The following is a 21,365-nucleotide window of genomic DNA, read 5'->3' as shown; positions in this document are numbered from 1 at the left end:
AGGGCTCCGTTGGAGACACTAATTTCTATCACTCCAGTACCATTCATCCTTCGTCGTGGGTCGCTTACCAACTTGGATTTGTGTCTCCAATTCCCCTTTTAGCCTGTCTCGATGCGATGGCCCTGTGGGGTGCCGGCAACATCGAGGTGTTTCCCAGGAGGCACTACGTGGACGTCCGGGTTGGTCTTGTCAAATTGCAGAAAGAGTCCCCGCTGTTCAAAGTTTGATTCTCAATTTAATTTCAAATATTTCAATTTTCAGGTTATTTCAACATTTCTTAACTTCTCCCATAAAGCCCCTGTATCTCCTAATAAATTAACTGTACTGTAAATTTGATTACAAAAATGAATTGAACATTAAGAATTATATAAAATTCGTTTGTTTTCTTATTATAAACTTACATAAAGCAAACAAATACAAAATCCGTTAGAACATAAGTTTTTACGATTTTTCAAAGTTCTTGACTAAAGTTGACGCTAAGTTTTCTTAGTTTTGTAGATACTAATAGATATGGCACACACTCAGAAACGGTGTTCCAATTAATGAGCCATAAACATATGTATTTAAATTATAGCAGGTTATTTATTAACAATGAGACATTAACGTTAAACTTGTTACAAGTGAAAATGAGAGGAACAAAATTTTTTTTGCACTGGGGCGATCTGACTCGGGCAGAGACGAGGGTGCCCTCGGCAAGGTTGAGCGAGTCCTGGAAGAGGCCGAAGAGGCGCGGATGGTATTTGGAAGCCGAAGAAGGCCCAGCCAGGGCTCAGCGGTGACACTGCTGAAGAGTGGGGCCCGGCCGGCGTAAGCATGAATGCTCGATCTGGGACAGGACGGTGTGGACGAGCCGGGCGAAAAAGTAGAAAAAGGACGTGATTATGTTTTATTTAATTATTTTGGGACTTTTTCTCAACGTCGTAGAGTGGAGGGTTCGAGTGTACTCTATGGAACGAGAAGGAAAAGTGGTTCGAACTTTTAATTTATTTTATAAGATTGGTTTCCGGAAAGTTTTGTTTTTAGTTTTATTTTTGAAGAGACTTGTTTTATTTCTTTTCTTTTTTCCATTTTGTTCACAATACAGAGGAAATTGATATTTTACTTTCTTGTTTTTATTTTTATTTTTTTTTTTTTTCAACATGTCGTTCGATATTCGGTTAGCTAAGGATGAACTCGGGTACAGGCTTGCTATCGGGGGGGGGGGGGGCGAAAACAATGGGAACGTGGAAGAAGCTTCGTCGATTGCTGAGTCTGGAGCAGAGTGGCCACGTTGAATCCCCCCAACACCTGCCGAAGAATTGGGAGGCGGAGTTGGCGAGGTGTGGAGGCAAAATTGAGGCTATTAGGGCGACTGTGGAAGACCATATCCAATAAAAAGATGGAGACCAAAGTTCGCCATATAGCTTGCCGAATTGCCCGTTTGAGTGATCTTCACCCTAACCCGGTGGCGAAGAAGTCACAGTTGCTGGACACATTCCTTGGTTGGTCGGAAGAGTTGGCTGCGGTCCGAGATCAGGAGTAGCTGGTGGAGTTGCCAGTCGGCGAGAACATGGCAGACGAGGACCGCCCGACAACCGGCGACGGGTGCAGCAGGGAAGACAAGTCTCCGTCCAAACACCGAATACTTATCCGAAAAAGGGTGGTTTCCAATTGGGACATATCGTTCGCCGGCGGGGGGTGACATGGGGATGCTCGCCTCCTCGAATCTGTTGAAGATCGCAGTAGTGTAGGTGACACTTGGGGCAGACAGGTTTTACCCTCTCCACTTTCCCTGTCATGGCGTCTGGCGAAACAGTTTTTACCAACTCTTTTCCTCCTTGCAGACACCCCCACCACTAGTCGTCGGGTCTGATGAGGCCCAGGAGTGACGTCACTTTTCAATTGTGTTTGACGACTGACGTCACTGATTTTTCAATGGGGTTCGACGAGTGACTGAATTTTTTCACAACTATGGTATTTGATGAGGGTTGTGGCTACCTTTTTTTTGCACCATATTGTGTCATGGGTTAAGAAAAACTGCAGGTTTGAAGAATGTATATATTATTTATGAAGTGTTACAATTAAATCAATTCAATTTCGTGGTCGCCTTTGTATACTAGTGACATTTTTCGTTGTGGTCCGCCGTAATAAGTTAACTCGTCAGCAGTGATTATCTCATTGAAACGTTTCGGAGTAATACTCTCCTTGAAGAAGAGTCTCCGAAGAGTCCTAAGTATTCAAGGTCGGCGACAATGGCATCGCCTTCTTTCGTTGGGATTTTTCAATATGGTGATGTGATTAGAATCACTGTTCAATACCAAAATATTTACACCTTACCATGCGAGAGTTTTCTCTATTTAGAAGGGAAATTTTTAAAAGAAGACGGATCAGGTGTACCAACTAATAGTAAATTAACTCGAACGCTTTTGCATTTTTGATCGATGAAATTAGGTACGAAATCTGTGGAACAGAAATAGACAGAATTAAAAATCCGGGAATTTCCAGTACTTTGAAGGGTTTAACTTCAATAAGACGTCACGGCATTAATGGTGGCTGGATCTCACCAGGATCTAAAACTCTAAGTTTGAATTGATTGAAGGGCATTTCAATGGTTGCATCCCATTACGATTGTTACCCGGTTTTGCAGAAGATTACCAAAAAGTTATCATCAAAGTGAAACAAGAGCTCATATTGGTACGATCCAGAAGGGATGAAAATTCTTACATTTCAACAGATAATTTGGAAAAAGCGAAAATAGAGTTGACGAATCTCTCTTGGAAAATACCCTATCTCTATTTAAACGAATATCAGAAATTATTGATGTTGAAGCATTTAAAAAATGAAAAAGTAATATCGGTACTATTTAGAAATTGGGAGTTGTACGATTACCCGCTACTACCTACGACCCAGAGACAGTTATGGCCGATCAAAACTTCTACTGATATGGAAAAACCCCGTTTTGTAATTTTGGCATTTCAGTCGTCTAGAAAAAATAATTCGTTGGTGAATTCAGGTAAATCTGACCATTGCTGTTTGACTAATGTAAAACTTTTATTAATTCGAAATCTTACCCATAGGACGATTTAAATGTGAATTTTTCTAATAACCAATATGGAATGTTATACTATATGTATGCAAACTTTTGAAAAAAATTATTACTTTGCGCCCAATCCCTCTCCTTTACTGTCATTATCTCAGTTCAGGGATGAAGCTCCGATTGTCGTAATTGATTGTGCCAAACAGTCCGAATCCATAAAAACTGGTCCGGTAGATGTGAGACTCGAATTCCAAGATAATAAACCGTTTCCTTCTGATATTGTCTCATAATACATGATAGAATAATATAATACAATCCTCTCTCCAACATCGTTCATAGAATGGGTATAAATTCCAAGAGCCAGAACATTTCAATTCATTTGCTACCATGAGTTCGAACAGAGCATGTGTTGTAGAAATTCAATGCTTTGTGGACAACAGGAATGAACATATTGTAAAAGAATTGTCGATTGTAGATCTTGACCACTATTCGAGTCAACATTGGGCTTTCAAACTGCCTGAGGAATGTGCGCAAAACGAGTCCAGTCTTCAAGTAAATAGTTGGTTACATCGGTATTTCCATAGAATAAAATGGGGAGATGGTGATGTAGACTATGACCAATTAGATACGATTTTACGTCATCATCTTGATAGATATAAAAAGATTTTTGTTAAAGGCTTACAAAAGAAGAGGTTTCTCTCATATTTCACCGATAATGAAATAGACCTTGAAGATTTTGGCTGTCCGCAAATTGGAATTTTGACACCAGCGCAAGAAGGGACACATTGTTTACTCCATAATATTACGCCAAAGGTGTGCACTCATTTTCGCGCATACGCCTTGTCCAATTGGATTTGTAAATCATTTATTAGAGATATTAAAATAATATTTAGCGCACAGAAGAATTTTGTTTTAATAAGACGGCAATTTTTTTTAAAGAAAATATAATTTTAATAAAAAGGCAATTTTTAAAGAAAATTTTTTCTCTTATATTTTGTATCTATAGAAGGTTTTTATGTTATAAATTAAACGGTATTTTCATATATAGTATTTTTTTTTCTAGAAAAGTTTAAAATTTTTTAAACTAGAAAATATTTTGTTTTTGTGGGTTTGAAGTAATTTTCAATATAACGGTATATAAGTATGAATGTATGGTCACGCGCGGTGGTTAAACACTCGTAAACTTGAGCGATTGGACGGTCCCTGGCGAGGCCGTTAAAAACCCGACCAACCAAAATTTCAAAAAATTATTTCAAATCCCGTCCTCGTCGTATCTCCACTTTGCCGTAGTGAGGAGGCTTTACAAACAAAGAGAGATACATAGTTTAATGAATTCGTTTTACTTTATTTGATGAATAATAACCAAAAATAATTCACAACTTGGAGAATGTAGACATGAATGAACTTGTTTGTTTACCACTTTTATTTTCACCATATTGCTATGATGGAATTTAACCTCAATCAATCCAAAAAGAGTATTTATAAAGAAATCACCCACACAACAGGGTTAGATATGCAGGAACATGCTAGTCTACGTTTGATAATATAATGCGCAGTCGATCAAACCAAGTTCATTTCGTCGTAGGCGTTCGCTTAAGGAGGTCGTCCAAATAACACAAGGTAATAGATATCAATACATAACTTTATTTATTTTGTACAAATATTGACATACCTTAATTTCACACCGATGGACTCTATGAAACTCGTACGTGCTCTCAACCAAATCACTGCTCGAAAAAAAATTGGAAAAATTTCCGATTTAAATGTAGGATTCGTTTACGAGGTGAAGGGTTTGGTCAAAATCACCAAAACCACCGGCGATGCCATTGTCGCCGACCTTGAATACTTAGGACTCTTCGGAGACTCTTCTTCAACGAGAGTATTCCTCCGAAACGTTTCAATGAGATAATCACTGCTGACGTGTTAACTTCTTACGGCGAAACACAACGAAAAATGTCACTAGTATACAAAGGCGACCACGAAATTGAATTGATTTAATTGTAACACTTCATAAATAATATAAATAAATAATATATACATTCTTCAAACCTGCAGTTTTTCTTAACCCATGACACAATATGGTGCAAAAAAAGGTAGCCACAACCCTCATCAAATACCATAGTTGTGAAAAAATTCAGTCACTCGTCGAACCCCATTGAAAAAATCAGTGACGTCAGTCGTCAAACACAATTGAAAAGTGACGTCACTCCTGGGCCTCATCAGACCCGACGACTAGTGGTGGGGGTGTCTGCAAGGAGGAAAAGAGTTGGTAAAAACTGTTTCGCCAGACGCCATTACAGGGAAAGTGGAGAGGGTAAAACCTGTCTGCCCCAAGTGTCACCTACACTACTGCGATCTTCAACAGATTCGAGGAGGCGAGCATCCCCATGTCACCCCCCGCCGGCGAACGATATGTCCCAATTGGAAACCACCCTTTTTCGGATAAGTATTCGGTGTTTGGACGGAGACTTGTCTTCCCTGCTGCACCCGTCGCCGGTTGTCGGGCGGTCCTCGTCTGCCATGTTCTCGCCGACTGGCAACTCCACCAGCTTCTCCTGATCTCGGACCGCAGCCAACTCTTCCGACCAACCAAGGAATGTGTCCAGCAACTGTGACTTCTTCGCCACCGGGTTAGGGTGAAGATCACTCAAACGGGCAATTCGGCAAGCTATATGGCGAACTTTGGTCTCCATCTTTTTATTGGATAAGGTCTTCCACAGTCGCCCTAATAGCCTCAATTTTGCCTCCACACTTCGCCAACTCCGCCTCCCAATTCTTCGGCAGGTGTTGGGGGGATTCAACGTGGCCACTCTGCTCCAGACTCAGCAATCGACGAAGCTTCTTCCACGTTCCCATTGTTTTCGCCCCCCCCCCCCCCCCGATAGCAAGCCTGTACCCGAGTTCATCCTTAGCTTACCGAACATCGAACGACATGTTGATTCACACACACGCGCGCTCGCAAAGAAGTCTAGTGGTGGGGGTGTCTTACTTTTTATATGACTTATATTATGTTTTAATAACTTAATGGCTAATTTTTTTAACAGTTTGCAGCCGAAAAATCAAATTAGAAACTAAACGTTTATTTTACATTGGTTGAAGCTGACTTTTGAGAAATTAAGTACTTGTGTTTACAGCTTATTAGTAGGGTCAATTTTTCTGTTAGCACCATATACGCCATTATTTACAGAACCAAGAAAATCTTGCTTAAAATTTGGCCAAAAACTTTGTAAACACGTCACACTCGATCTTCTTATTGATTTTGTATTTTATTGTCTAAGCTTATAATAAAAAACAAAATGAAACTCATAGGCTTTTCAATACTCTTTATATTAGTGAAGTTTAATTTACAGTAAGATTAACATTTGGCGAGATACGGGAAACTTTATTAAATGAAAATGAGTAAAATAGAAATAATCTGAAAGTGATATATCCCTATTACAATCGATACTCAGACATTGGGCAATAGTCAGCGGAAATTGTTCTGTAGGATAATCCCCTGAAGTGGAAATGTCTGTGATCTATCAAAGAGCCAATAAATTAGCCATTGAGAAAATTCAAGTTCTACATAACAAGCTACTTAATACATAATTTAAAAACACAATAATCTTTTAAACATTTTTTGGGTAGATGGATTAAAATTCAACATTATTATTGATCAGTTCGGCGACAAAAGGAATTGAAGTCGTTGTGTATCGTAAAGTTTGTTAGGTAGTAAGGATCATTCACGATTTTTCTCAGGACTTTTGATTGGAAGGATTGGATTTGCTAGATGTTCGATGGCTTGGCGGAACCCCCACAGGTACATTTCGTAATGTATGTGTTGTATAGAGTTCGTCGTGTTTTGACAGTAAAAAAATGTCGGTCCTAAAAGTGTTAGTACTAGTCACAGTCATGTATTTGGGATATTATAATGAATGTATATAATAAATGTTACATACATACGATAAATTAATTGAGTTTTCTTTTTTGTTTCAGGTCGACCTCCTCCAAGGGTCAAATGGTGGAGAGACGACAAGATCGTCGATTCTACGGACACAACAACAGGGTTTCCAAATGTAAAAAACAATCAGCTGGTTGTTAGTAGTTTAGAAAGAAGTCATCTTCATTCCATATACTCTTGTCAAGCGTCAAATAACAACATCAGCCTTCCTGTATCTGCCAAAGTTACTATCGATATGTACTGTGAGTATTAAAATTAAAAAAAAAAAAAATTAAAAAAAAACTAACAATAGAAAAGTAGAAACTACGATAAAACGGTCGATCTGTTGACATACTGAAGGAAAGTTATTTGAAATGGTAAAACCCAATGCACCCCAATGCTGATACTGCCAAACTCCACTCGTTCATATCAGAACGTCCCCAGCAATCTCCCATTGCATTATTGCACAATGCGAGTCGAGCGCAAAATGAATTTCAAAGAGGAACTCTGCCGATGAACGTTGAATGGCGTATCCAGAGAGTGCATTAACGGCACTTCGTGTTGTAACATGCGCCGCGATTTGCATTTATCTAACCAGAAAATAACACCTGCCGGTCCCGAAAAGCCCAGCCTATTCCACCGTCAAACGTAAACAATGGAAAAGTTCAAACGATTACATTTACATTACGTACACAGCTCACTGGTTAAATCACAAACAGACTCCTCGCGGAGCTTTCATGTAGCTATACTCTTAACCGTCTCCTACAGTTAAATACAAATTAGGCAAATAAAAAAACATTGCACCTTTATGTCCGATTTACATAAAACATGAACTAACTGTTCTATTTGATTAGTTAATAATAATTTAATTTTAAATTTAATAGCCAATAAACCAACCATGTTTTACCTTAAAGGTGAACATCACGTAAAACTTATACTTTTCTTAATAATAATAACTTTATCGCGTTTGACGCACGGACACTTAAATTTAGGCCTACGCCCGCTTATGTCCCCTACATTCAGAGATAGTTGCTGAATGTGTCCCACATTTGAATGTTGTCATGGTTCCATATAGGGAGCGAGTAGGAATGCCGCCCGTTGCAGTTTGGGATAAGATCTCCAAATAATCATTGGCTATCGGTCACGAAACACCACACACGTTGTTACATATTTTGGTTGGGGGCTGGTTCGATGGCTTCAACATGCTGATCGGTGGTGTGTAACTCATTTTTATGGATGGCATGTCCCAAGTATGTATTGATGTTTGGGCAAAAACACATTTTGTGGGGTTTGCTCTCAGAATCGCTTTTTCTAATATTGCTAATACCAATTTTATTTTCTGACTGTACTCCTGCCTTGTCCTACTTGTCACACAGATGTCATCAAGCAGGGTGCCCACGCCTTTGATTCCATTCTGCAGTTTGTCCATGATTTTCTGAAACACTGCGGGTGTCGTGGAAATCCCAAAGCACAGTCTTTTATATCTATATAAATACTGTCGATCTAGTATCATTCAATAGTAACCCCATATGCGTGTTAATTGTTGTTATTTGCTTTGATTCTTCACCTAATTCCAATTTTTGATAGGCGTTTCTTAGGTCTATTTTGGAAAAGCAAGTAGCTCTTCGAACATTCCACAGGTGGGCAACTCTGGGACTTTCTTCCAAATATGGATTCACCGAACAGCGGTAATAGTCCCATCTGGTTTTATCAACGGAACTATTGGAGTTCCCCAGGCTATGTTCTACCGTTCCAAAATATATTCTGTTACTAATCGTTTCAGTTCTTCCTCAACTTTTTCCTCCAATGCAATTGGTAAAGTTCTAGCCCTCAAACAGACTGGGCTCACATTTTCTTTGACTTTCAAAGTGACATTTTTACCTGAGAAAACGCCTCCTTCTTTGGAAAACACAGAGGGAAATTTCGATAATATCTGCCTTATGTCCTTTGGGACATCTGGTCATGTTTTCATCTCATTATAGAAAATTGGACTAGGCCAGTTTTATTGAGCAGATTCAAACCCTTTCTTCTAATTAGGGGTGGTCCTCCTTTATCTAAAATATAAAATTCCATTTTTCCATTGTATTTAGGACACTTCACTGTTGTTTCACTGTTTTCCCGATGGGTCTGATTCGTGGCCCACATAGTCCGTCGATCTAGTATCATTTTCATGAATTGGATATCACTAAAAAAGGGGCAGTTAAGAGCTCTTGGAGATAAAATTATAAATTGAACCTGTATCCAATTCGAAAACGTGTTTTTGATTTTCCACCATTAGTTAGATTTGAATAGGCTCAGGCTTATCGTTCTTGTTTTCCATCTGTATTGAAAAATGAATCACTTAGATAAACTTCATCTTTTTTGTGTTGTTTATTACAACTTTCTTTTTTGTTTTTAATTTACACATGGAAGCTAATTGGCTCGCGCGTTTTGTTACATTGCTCTCCCTGAGGCCCATGATGGAGATATCTCGTAGGAGGTTGTCTAACTCAGGACCAAAAGCACAATAGCTCGCTAACGTTCGCAGCCTGGCTGAAAATACAGACATGTTTTCGTCCTCTTCCTGTCTGGCCGAGTAAAAATTACGGGGACACCTGTCTTGGGCCCCGGTCAGAACTACCTAGATACTTCCGCCGCCGTTCGCCACCATCTAACATAGCGGGAAACAGACGAACATTCGAACTCAGATAACCCGAGTTACGCCTTCCACCGCCCCGCCTGAAGTCGACCGCAAGAGCGTACCTTTCTTCTGCGGCATCTCTAGTAAGATCCTCCAAAGGGCGAACGCCCGTCACACAAGCCAGTTTCACAAACGACAGCCAAAGAACAATCGAACCCCTTCAACGGCATCTCATCATCTCATAAGAGTTCTTCCAAGGAACAACCGACCCGACAGCCACGCATTTGCTACACCCCATCCATCAATACGAGAGATTTGCGGGGAACTCTTTTTGTTCAGCCTCCAAGGCTGTTAACAGTGGCGCCACGTGTAGGCAAAAGCCCGCGGGAACGGGATAGGTTATGAGTTGCACGTCACTGTTCCCCATCCTCCTGTCCCACGCATCACGCGGACGGTGTGGATGGCCACGTCCAAAGAGGTCACCGATCAGGAGGCCGCGGGGGGGATTGAATAGGAGATGGACGAGAATAGCCTGTCTAGTCCAGAGGCGAACTATTACTAAGTCCCGCCGATGAGGGGGGTATAAGGGAGAAAAAAAAGCAAACCACGTAGGCCGAAGTTACACTGAGAAATCCACCTATCCAGTAAATAATAACGGGGAGATTACATCAAATTGTATTATGGATAGAACAATAATTCGATGGAACTGGAAAGGCATAAAACACCATAAAGAAGGACTTAAAAGAATATAGCTGATAAGCTCATGGAGGAGCGCCTAAACATCAAAATGAAATAACGGCGGAAGAAATTTTAATAAATAGAGATAACGTTCGGATCTTCGCAGTTAGAATAAAAACACCGAAACAAAATTACATTGTGCTCACTGTATTTACCTGATCGAAATTGGCATAAAGAGAATATTTAAATATATGAAACTCTTTGCCCCAACCAATTTTCCTGATGTGAGACTTTAAATGGCAAAAAGGAGGGAAAATTCAAAAGGTGCGGTTGAGATAGGAAGTTAATGTCCGAGCGGATCGAGGTCACGATAGCTCAAGTGGTAGAGCAGCGGCGTATCTAGCCGAAGATCGTGGGTTCGAATCCTGCTCGTGCCATTGACTTTTTTATCTCGACTAAAAACCTTAATTAATTGTAATATATTGCTCAAGCGGACCACGAAATTAGTGAATTTACTGATTTTAGATTTCAATGGGACACGTTAGATGATGTCTACTGTAGCGACCCTGTCGCCATTGCAATAATGTCTCGGTCCGTCTCTTTCTCTGCATTGATCTCCATACCAGCAGTCATAGAAGACGTGGATGCCGATGGCGAGAATGTAACAGAAGAATTGAGAGCCGACGAATTTATTTTTTCAAGCACATTTAGACATGGACAGAGTCTTTATGTTGAGTTGCAAAACTTATGAAATAATTAACCAGTATGTGAGAACAGTACAACAAACAGTAACTACAAATAAAACATTCCTAATAAATAATTAAACCACATACTATATACATTAATATACAAAAAATAGAAATTACATGATTTATATTTACTAAATTATTGTTATATACACGTTATAGCGAATATATTCATAATTACAATCATTAAAATGATATCCTCCTTCATGTGATGTAATTATCTAATAAGAACTTTCTGGAACTTCACGCCATCATTGAAATGAGTACAAACATTCCCAACTATTGCCATCATTGTATTGAATCAGTTCTTCGCGTAGTAACACATTTTCCCCGAAGGCTTTTATTATAAATTCATTTAGAATAAGGCAGACCGATACATAGTGATAGACATCTTCCACCGCGCCAACATTACACATTGCACAAGCATGCTGTTCTTCCGTTCTGCTACTTCTAAAATTTAAACCCAGCTGTGGGCCCCGAATCATCAGAATTCCTCTCATGAAACAAAATTTGCTTTTATCAGAAATGATGGGCTCCTAAATTTTGACGAAAGTCCTATGAGTATAGTTTGTAAATAAAGGACCTATCTTTCGAGGGGGTCAAATGCTCCCTTACAATCGACGAAAAAGCACTATAACTTCTTGTTTCTTTTAACTGTTTTCAGTTTGATTATATTAACTAAATAAAAAATGTTGTCCATCGCCGAATATCCTTTTCGAAATCCTGCTTGACACTCTGACAAAATATTATTTTTAACGACCTCATTCTATTCATTGCAAAAGCAAGTCTGTAAACAGTGTGCCAATACAGTCCGAAAAAGATATTCCCTTATAATTAATGGCCGTATTGACATCTCCTTTTTTATATTGGGGAAATATGATTGCCTTAAAAAAAGATCTCTGGTGTGCGGCCTGTCGCACAACAAAATTGTTTGGGCTGTTATGAAAAAATTCGTAAAGTACCCGATCGAGCCCGGGTGCTTTAACAAGTCTACTATTGTGGTACACAATCACTCCAATGCCAGAAATTAATCTTTCGTCCATGAACCTTTCCCCTTTTTTCAATTTATTCTATTTTCATCAAAATTAATATAACAGAAAGACAATGAAAAACCTTCCGAAACACGGTATATTTTGTATTTCAATATTATTAATAATATTAACAGATGAAGTGAATATTTTTCTTCTATAGAGTTGTCTGCCTAGCAGAAATTTTTACTGCCAGAATACTGCGTTGATTCCCAATGTAATAACTTTGTTTTTTCATTTTTTTATTCGAATATCCACACGCCCTTGCTTGACCCTTAATAAAATTAATTTCCGTACCCAAGGTGTGATTGGAAGTCAACTAACTAGTTTGGTACACAATCACCCCAACGCCGACTGAATGTAAAGCAAGAAATTAATCACTCGCCTTTCATAAAATAATAGTTTTTGCTTTTAGTCTCTAGGCTTAAACATTCAATTATATATTCATTCTATCCCCTCAAGGGCCTGGGGATTATAGAGCCGCAAAAAACCAGGCCCGCACAGAATACTCTGGACGGGATTTGCCGAATTTACCTTGTTATCTTTGTTGGGCTCAGGAAGAAGAGGTTACGTTTAATAAGGCCTGCAATTGTTTTATCCTCTCCCCATTATTTTTCAGCCTTTTCTCATTGTCCGAACGCCAGCCGCAATTAAGAATTTATGGTAATCGTCCAGCACATACCCCACACATAGAAACTGTTTTAGTTAACATGGGAAAGAAATCGTCGTACAAACTTATTCGATTTTCGCTAATTTCGTGGTCCGCTTGACCAATTAAATCATTACAATTAATTAAGGTTTTTAGTTGAGATGAAAAAAAGTCAATGGCACGAGCGGGATTCGAACCCACGATCTTCGGCTAGATACGCCGCTGCTCTACCACTTGAGCTATCGTGACCTCGATCCANAAGGTGGGGTTGAGATAGGAAGTTGATGTCCTAGTGGATCGAGGTCACGATAGCTCAAGTGGTAGAGCAGCGGCGTATCTAGCCGAAGATCGTGGGTTCGATTCCCGCTCGTGCCATTGACTTTTTTTCATCTCAACTAAAAACCTTAATTAATTATTCGATATTTATGAAAATTCCAATAAGACTTTCAACCCAACCAATCGGAATTGCAACTGAAAATTATTTGATTATGTAGTATAAGTATGTTTTGGCAAATGTAAATCTAGCTACAGTCAGCGCTGCATATTTTTACTAAAACTGACTTAATTACATTTCTTTTATTAATTACATCATTAAACAGTGAATGTTTCTCAAATCAGAAATAGTTTATGAATTAATGGTTTGATTCTTTCGAACAAAAATGTAATAAAAATGAAATTTAAACTTAAAATACTAACTACTTTTTAATGCTTAACCTACTCATGATTTGACGACTCTGAAAGCATTTTTTCATAATAATATTCTATTAATAAAAGCCAATTCCAATAACTGATCCTTCGTTGTTATTATTGGGTTGTCCGGAAAATAATGCAGGATTTTGGTATTAAACAAAAAAAAAGAAACTAGTTACTTTAAAGCAATGTTCTTTAATCANACAAACAATATCATTTGGAAGAGGATTAATAAGTGTTGACATTCATACAAATGAGTAATCCTGTAAACGTAAACAGAATATTTTATATAGATTTTTTTTTATGAAAACTTAAAATCCTGCATTATTTTCCGGACAACCCAATAATATAGAAAACTGTTTAACCCTTTCTTGTCCAACGTTGACTAAGGGCAACAGTAAATTTGGTATAGCTTAATCCGATGAGTTAAGGGCGAGTGCAGGGTTTTTCCTTCAAGTTTCATCCCGTGTAGTGACAACACTGATTATTTTGGCGGCAATCTAAAATCTCCATCTTGGAATCTTGTAACTCCACCGCCACGTTGGACCGATGATTATATTTCCCAAACATAAATTTTTAAATTTATTTCATATCCAGTTAACTTTTAATTTAACTCTTTCTTGCCCATAGTTCATTCAGAGCAATGCCAACTTTAGCAATTTTGTTTAAGGTTAGTAGGATATCCCATGAGTCAAGAGCGGCCGCTGTGTTGTTTCTGTCCCAGTATTGGCAATACTGATTTATTGGGCGCCAAATTAAACTCCCAATCCTTAACTCACTCAAAGAAGACAACATAAGCAATAAAAGTTTAAGTGACAGGCAAGGATTAAAAAATATTGGGATAAAATATCACCATGAATACTCATCTTGTTCCCGTTAAACCGAATTTATCTTTGTAACTTTTTCTTTCCGACTCGAGCCTCGCTCAGTCGAAACTGGTCCTATTTATTTTCTAACAAGTAGTTTGTTGTAATATTGTAATAATAATAATAGTTAATAATATCGTAATAATATAAAAGTTTAATAGCGTTCAAAACGAGACAGGATTCTTGGAGGGGTTAAGATTTCACTACCCGTGATTCCGGAAAATTCTTGTTTGTACGACTTCCTCTTTCCAGGTTTAACAATTAATACGTAAGAGAAACTCGGACCGGCACTACTTAAAGGCCATGTCTGCTAGCTACTATGCCATATTTCCTAGCCTGGTTTTACTAATAATGCCGTCGATGTGAAAGACATGTTACTTTTTATTATCTAATGTATCTAATGTTACCCAGCTAAAGTAAGGATGGTTAAACATACTCCCGTTCTATTTTCAGAAATTATGAACAACTTGAATTTTTAGAAAATGTACTGGATAAAATAGATAGGTCAACATAAATACCCTCTGTTGTTGTACTATGTATTGGGTTATCAAACATGTCTGTAGCGTTTTTTTGATAATTCGATTTTATCTCTCTTGTATGTTTTTCCTTAGCCTTGAGGCATAAAGCAATAGTTCTAATTGTTTACAAATTAAATAAGCACTCACATTCGTATAAATAAATAAACCGACATACAAATATATATTCTTGAAAGAACGAACCGTAAAACAGCCATAAAGAATAAGAAAATAAACATCCAAGAATAAAAAACTGAAGAAAACCTCGTCAGGTCTGACCCATTGCAATATTTCGGCAAAAACCCACCTAGGGACCAGTGCATTCTCGGACATCAGAATCTCTCCCAACTAAATGGCTTCAACAATTCGTTACCTATTATTAATAGAAGTCCCGCGGCCATCTCCGCTTCAGTTGCTTTACTGATTAAGGCATACTTGCAGGGGTGGGTATTATTAGACATTCATCGGGCCAATATGTTAAGATTTGAGGATAGTTTTCATGGAATATGGAAAAATTTGTTAGGGATCAGGTTTTTAACGAAGGGTATTTGGAGGTCTTTGTGAAGTGTAGTGTTGGAAGCACAATTTTGACCGGCCATAACAGGCTGACACATGGTCATCACCCGGCCAAAAACAGTCCATGGTAATGCATAAGTACCTGTAAAGGTCATATTAACAGAGTGCGAGGAATTAGAGCAGCAAAGAATATGATATGACCTACCTGCAGACTTTAAACAACTTCTAAAGCACAGTAGTATTATAATAAGGAATTGATTCGATAACAGAAACAGTTAATTATGCATCACTTTCATACGTAGATTGAGATAATATATTTTATTTGAGTGAGTGTGTTTATTAGCGTGTGTTTGCGGTTGACGCGTACCCACAATAGCAACAGACCAAAATAGCCTAGGTTATTTAGTCTTATATAGCGTGATTAGTGTTATTCACTAGTGTAATATCAAAAATATTGGTGACTACCGAATTGTGTGAATGTATTTATCTGTGTAAGTTGCTAAGTGTATGAAATATCGAGTACCCGCAGACGTGTCGAACCTATTAAGTTGACTTAAGATAATGAATGTATGATTTTTACTGTGTGTGAATGTATTTATTGGCGTGAATAAAAAGAGGGCGTCCTGGTGAAAATCGCCTTGCCGGGGACACAACCGTAGGTAATAATTTTTTAAATAATTTTAGCGCAGTTGTAGGAGTGGGGCTCAGCAGTATATCGAGAACTTTTGAGACCCGCCAAACTATCATGAATTTGAATTGTAATTGGCTTTAATTGGAGTGATAAAAAATGGGACAAAGACAAAACGTGAGGAGCCGACAATAGCCCTAGCTGCTAGCAGACCATAAAAAAAGAAAAATTGAGTTTTTCTAGTTTTTACAACCCTCTCGGAAAAGATTTAATGTCTTCAAAGATTGCGAAAAAAAAAAAAAAAAAAAACAGTTATTATTTATATAAACGATTTTAAAATACATAATTCTTTTAAAGAAACTGTAGAAACCAAACCTAGAAGAGATGGCCATTTGAATTTGATTCAGTTTCAAAACAACTGTAAATTTTGATTTTGTAAACTCATTAACATTATTCCAACAATAAGTGTCTGACCTTTGTCCCTTCTACTAGATCATTAATCAATAACCCATACTAATAGAGCTTGCTTCAACATAACACCATTATTACGTTGTTAAACTATGTAGCATGTACATATTTCCTTACAAGTAACTGAAGAATGTAATTTATGCTGCACCAAGTAAAAAGAAATACATATAATAAGTAATCGGCTTATTTAATACCTAAGAAAATAGGCAAATATTTCTGAAACTCGTTAACCCAACGGGGTTAATTTTCCGCAAACACCGTCTTCCGACTTTTTTTTTAATAAAAGGCATGATAAGATTGGTGCAGCGAACAGTTTTAATTTTCGTCAACCTGTCAACACAGATGGCGGCCCGGCCAACTTCGGCTATCAGCAGGGAACTATAAATGAACTCTGTTGTTTCCAACAAACCCGGTTTTCAAACTATCCGCGTTTCTCCGGAAAGAAATCACGCCCCAGTCCATTATTAACTCCTACGGATTTGAGAAGTTTTCACTTCATATATATATATANTATGTATCCTTAAGGTCTTTTGTTTTCATTAGTGAATCTACTAGTTCTTTTAACCCTTTCAATAAAACTCTTAACACGAACTTTCTACAATACACCAGTACACTTTATAATTATTCTTTGTTTTGTTTGTGTAGGTTTGTTATGATTATTTATATAGGCAATTTGTAAGTTAAGCAATTTCTGAATTTAGCTGTATTACTCAAATGGTGTTTGTTAAACTGTTTTGTTCCTGCAATTTCTATTGTAAGCGTGTGACAAACTCAATCAATTTTTTTTCTGGCCTTGTGCAACCACACATCGGCCATGCCGTCAATCCGGTCAATCCGGGATGTCAAGCGGGGGAAACGGACGAGGAGAAGTCGCCGCGACAGACCACGACCACGCAGCGGTATGAGCTGCAATGCTTTCTTTGTTCCTTTTTTTATTAATTAATTTTTTTAAATTATATATAATTACGAGGGCAACTGGAAGACGTAGATAAAAACCATTTACACAAAAACCTATATGGAAAAGTCTACGTCTCCCTACGCTCGGGGCTAAACATCGCCCAGAAAGCACCCCAGCCAGCCCACCCCGCTCGGAACGAAGTCGCCGCACCCCGTCTCCCTAACACCCCTGACAACGCAACACAAAAGTCAGAAACAATTACTTGACTCAAAAGTTAAAAAGATCAAAATTTTTCCGGAGAGAGAAGTCATTCATACACAGAAGTGAATGGGCGCCTCAAAGCACTGAGGTCCCCAAGACCCCGCCTCCCGGAGCGTTGACTGTTCAAATATCTATTTAACCCCCCTTGGTGATTTGATATAGAAGCATGTAAACGGCGTCTCTACCTTCTGAAATTAGGGACTCCAAACTGAATGGTTTTGCTACACACTGCAAGGAATAGATCCTCTCCAGTGTTTTCTCCTCTCCTCGTGTTCCGGGCATTCCATAATCAAGTGATTGAGGTCTTCTGGTTTATCACAAGTCGCGCAATTTGAGCTGTCTCTCACTCCTATTCTGAATCTATGCGCGCCCCATAACCCGTGATTTGTACGTATTCCCACCATCGTGGAGAAAAAACGCCTCGAACCCTTACACCCTTGAAACCATGGCTTCTGAGGCACCATGGGAAACCTTAGCGTGTACAATTGCCCTCCCTGGGAACCGTCATGTAGCAGTTGCCAATTGCGTAGCCACACTCGATTTAATGCCCTTTTTGCATCGCACTTGGTCATTTTGTAATCGAAAAAAGAGCCGTTTACTACGGCTTCCTTCGCGAACCTATCCACAATTTCATTTTCTCGGATGCCCGAGTGTCCTTTATTCCAGCACAGGGTGACTGATTTACCGTCACTAACCAAGTCTCTGTATCTCAATAAAATTTCCATTGTAACGTAATCGCATTTGGAATAAGTGTTTATATTCTCCAAATGCGAAACCAAGCTCCTAGAGTCAGTTAGTATTGCGATTTGGGTTACGTTCTGAAGCTTATACTGGGTGTATTCTAGGGCCTTGAGAACCCCCTTCGATACCGCGGAGAATATCGAAGCCCACCCTGGGAGAGAGTACCCTTCGTTTGAATCGCGTACTGGGTCGTATATGGCAAATCCGACCTTTCCGTCTATTTTCAAGCATCGGTAAAAAGCAAGTAATAATTGGCCAAATTCGCTCTAAGGTCTGCCCGAAACATTTTATTGGCTACCAGCCTGGTACCCCGGAGTAGTCATCTAGATATAAGCAAGTGGGGGAGACAAATGCTGATGGGATTTGGAATCTGTAAACCGGGTGTATTTTACTTTTGTGGATAGAATATATTTCAGGTACGGTGTCTACAAATGCTGAGACAATTGGTGGGGCTTTTTTGTGGAGCCAGTAGTTTGTGGTTAGAACTAACTCGGCCAGTGAGGATATCTTTGGAAGAATTGGCTTTCTGCTCTATGTAAAGTTATTATCCTATTAATGGCGAGTTTCTTAATACGAATCTTTAGTGGAGGCTCGGCCGCCTCGGCGTATATAGCTATACGGGGAGAGCTTTGAAGGCAACCCAATATTCGTCTCAAACATTTATTAATGAAAGTTTGGATCTTATTTATGTGGGTGTCTGCCGCTTGCCCGAAAAACACTTCTCCAAAATCTATCATTGATCTGATAGATGATCTAAAAAATAGAAGGCCTGTGTATGGATCAGCCCCCCATTGAGAGCTTGTGAAACAACGGAGAATATTGAACAGCTTTTCTCCCTTTGTCAGGATTGACTGAATTTGGCCTGACCAGTTTAATTTGCAGTCAAAGTTAAGACGTAGAAACTTAGCTGACGACTTAACTGGAAAACTATACCCGCCTATTTGAACTGTGTCCGATAGCCCAGGCTTTCGCTTTCACGTGAATGGACATAAGTACGATTTTTCCTGTGAGATGTCCAGGCCTTTGATATCTAGCCATTTCTTAAATTCGGGTATGAACTCGGCTAGCTTATCTTTGCATTCCAGAATGTATTTCCCTCTTGCATACAAACAAATGTCGTCTGCATACTGAACTATCCGGATGCTGGGTGGAACTATACCTGGTAAGTCCGCAACGTATACTCCGTACAAAAGGGGGCTGAGGATACCTCCCTGTGGGAGACCTTTGAAGGATTTGAATGGTCCTTTCAGTGCTCCATTCACATTTATGGTGATTGATCTGTCTGAGATCACTGCCATTATATTTTGTACAACGTATTCTGGGAGGTCTATCTCTTTAAGCCTTCTGCCTAACTCGAACAAATCCACGTTATCATATGCTCCGCGTACATCCAAGAAGAGAGCTAGGACGCTTTCATTCACTGACAAGCTCATGTAAACGTCACTAATAAAGTATAATTGTGCGTCTGTAACCGACCTGTTCCTTCTGAAACCAAACTGCGTCTCTGGGAGCAGAAATTTTTTTCCAACCACCATTCATGACGAGCTTTGATCATTCTTTCATAGGACTTTAACATACACGACATCAAAGAAATGGGGCGATAGGATTTATAATTGTCTTGGGGCTTACCCTCCTTTTTAATCAATATGACAATTGTGTCTTTCCACGCGTTAGGTACGGGTTTCTTTAACCACGATTCATTGAATATGCCTAGAAGGACTGTCGTGGCAGATTTGGGTAATCAATAAATCATAGAATATTAAATTAAATCGAATCCTGGGGCTGTATTGTTCCTGTTTTTTTAATGCTGCTTCTAACTCATTTATTGTGAATTGCTCCACCAAACTAGTGTTCCGACCTGGGTCTTTACTTTCAAATTGTAGACGATTGATGGATCCAGGAGGACACAAACTACCTATAAGATCTGTCGTCCATTGACCGTAAACTACAGGTGGATGGGAGCAGACAGGCACATTCTTTATAGCTTTAATCTTATTCCAGATTGTCTTAATTGGAGTATTTTTGTTTAAGGATGAGCAGAATTTTTGCCATGAAGAGAATTTGGCGTTTCGCTGTTAGACTCTTTCTGGATATCCTTTAAGGCTTTATAGTTGTCGAAGGAGAGATATAGTCTTTATATGCTTTTTTCCGTCTTTTTATTATAGTGTCGCAATCCGAATTGCACCAGGTCTTGCATAAACTTTTGGAGTGTTTGTATCCTGGTTTTTTAAAAGGTATGGTCTTCATACTGATTTTGTACATAATATCCACGAGTGTGCCTGTGTTGAGCTTGATTTCTTTCTCCCACAGGTCACCATATTCTCCCCAGTTTGCCTTGTCCGTGTTCCATTTACCATGAGACTTAATGGGACAGCATCGGATTGTGTCTAGAAAAAAGAAGAAATAGACTGGTAGGTGATCAGAACCCGTAGGGTCTTCAAGCACCTCCCATCCTACGACAGGAAAGATATCGGGTAACACCAAAGTTATATCCAAGGCTGAATTCTTTTTTCACCTTGGAGACCCTATTCTTGTGGGCGATCCTTCATTGGCAAATATCACGCCATTATGTTCGATCGCTTCTAGAAGTTTTCACCTTTTTTGTCAGTCCAGTCCGACCCAAATGCAATATGATGAATATTGAAATCACCAGAGACCAAGAAAGATTTGGGGAGACTTTTGAAAAATTTGTTCCATTCACTCAACGGTATGTTGTCCGAAGGGGGCACATAAACAGAGACAACTGTGAGGGAAACGGCATTGCTACGTATGATTCGGATACTGATTGCGAACTGATGAAGCTTGTTGCCTGTGAGATTGAAGTCCACAAACTGTATTTCCTTTTTTATCAATATACCGACACCACCATAGCCATCGCTTCTATCTTTCCTAAGAAAGTGATATCCTTTGAATTTACAAAATGAGGAAGGGGATAGCCATGTCTCTGACAAAAAGGCCACATTAATCTGCTTTGCATGCATTAATACCTCTAGGCTTCCTTTTTTGGTCTTAATCGAGCGTGAATTCCATTGCAAACATTTTAAATTAATGGTGTCGGAATTGATCATAAAAGGTTTGAAATGTGAAAGGGTACAAAATAGAGCAGTAAGTCCATCTGACAAATAT

General features: G+C 38.9%; 1 protein-coding gene across 1 annotated transcript in view; it reads left to right on the top strand.

The window, feature by feature from the left end:
- Positions 1-21,365, top strand: part of LOC106668552 (synaptogenesis protein syg-2-like) — a 269,026-nt gene that overhangs the window by 173,801 nt on the left and 73,860 nt on the right. The window contains exon 4 of the mRNA XM_014397411.2: positions 6,992-7,198. Coding sequence (XP_014252897.1) covers positions 6,992-7,198 — 207 coding nt within the window. The remainder of the gene's footprint in view (positions 1-6,991; positions 7,199-21,365) is intronic.

This window comes from Cimex lectularius, unplaced genomic scaffold (genome assembly GCF_000648675.2).
Source record: "Cimex lectularius strain Harlan isolate CLEC.00 unplaced genomic scaffold, Clec_2.1 scaffold290, whole genome shotgun sequence".
In the NCBI taxonomy this organism is placed as follows: Eukaryota; Metazoa; Arthropoda; class Insecta; order Hemiptera; family Cimicidae; genus Cimex; species Cimex lectularius.
The sequence above is the reverse complement of the archived record's forward strand: the minus strand, read 5'-3'. Positions and strand labels throughout refer to the sequence as shown.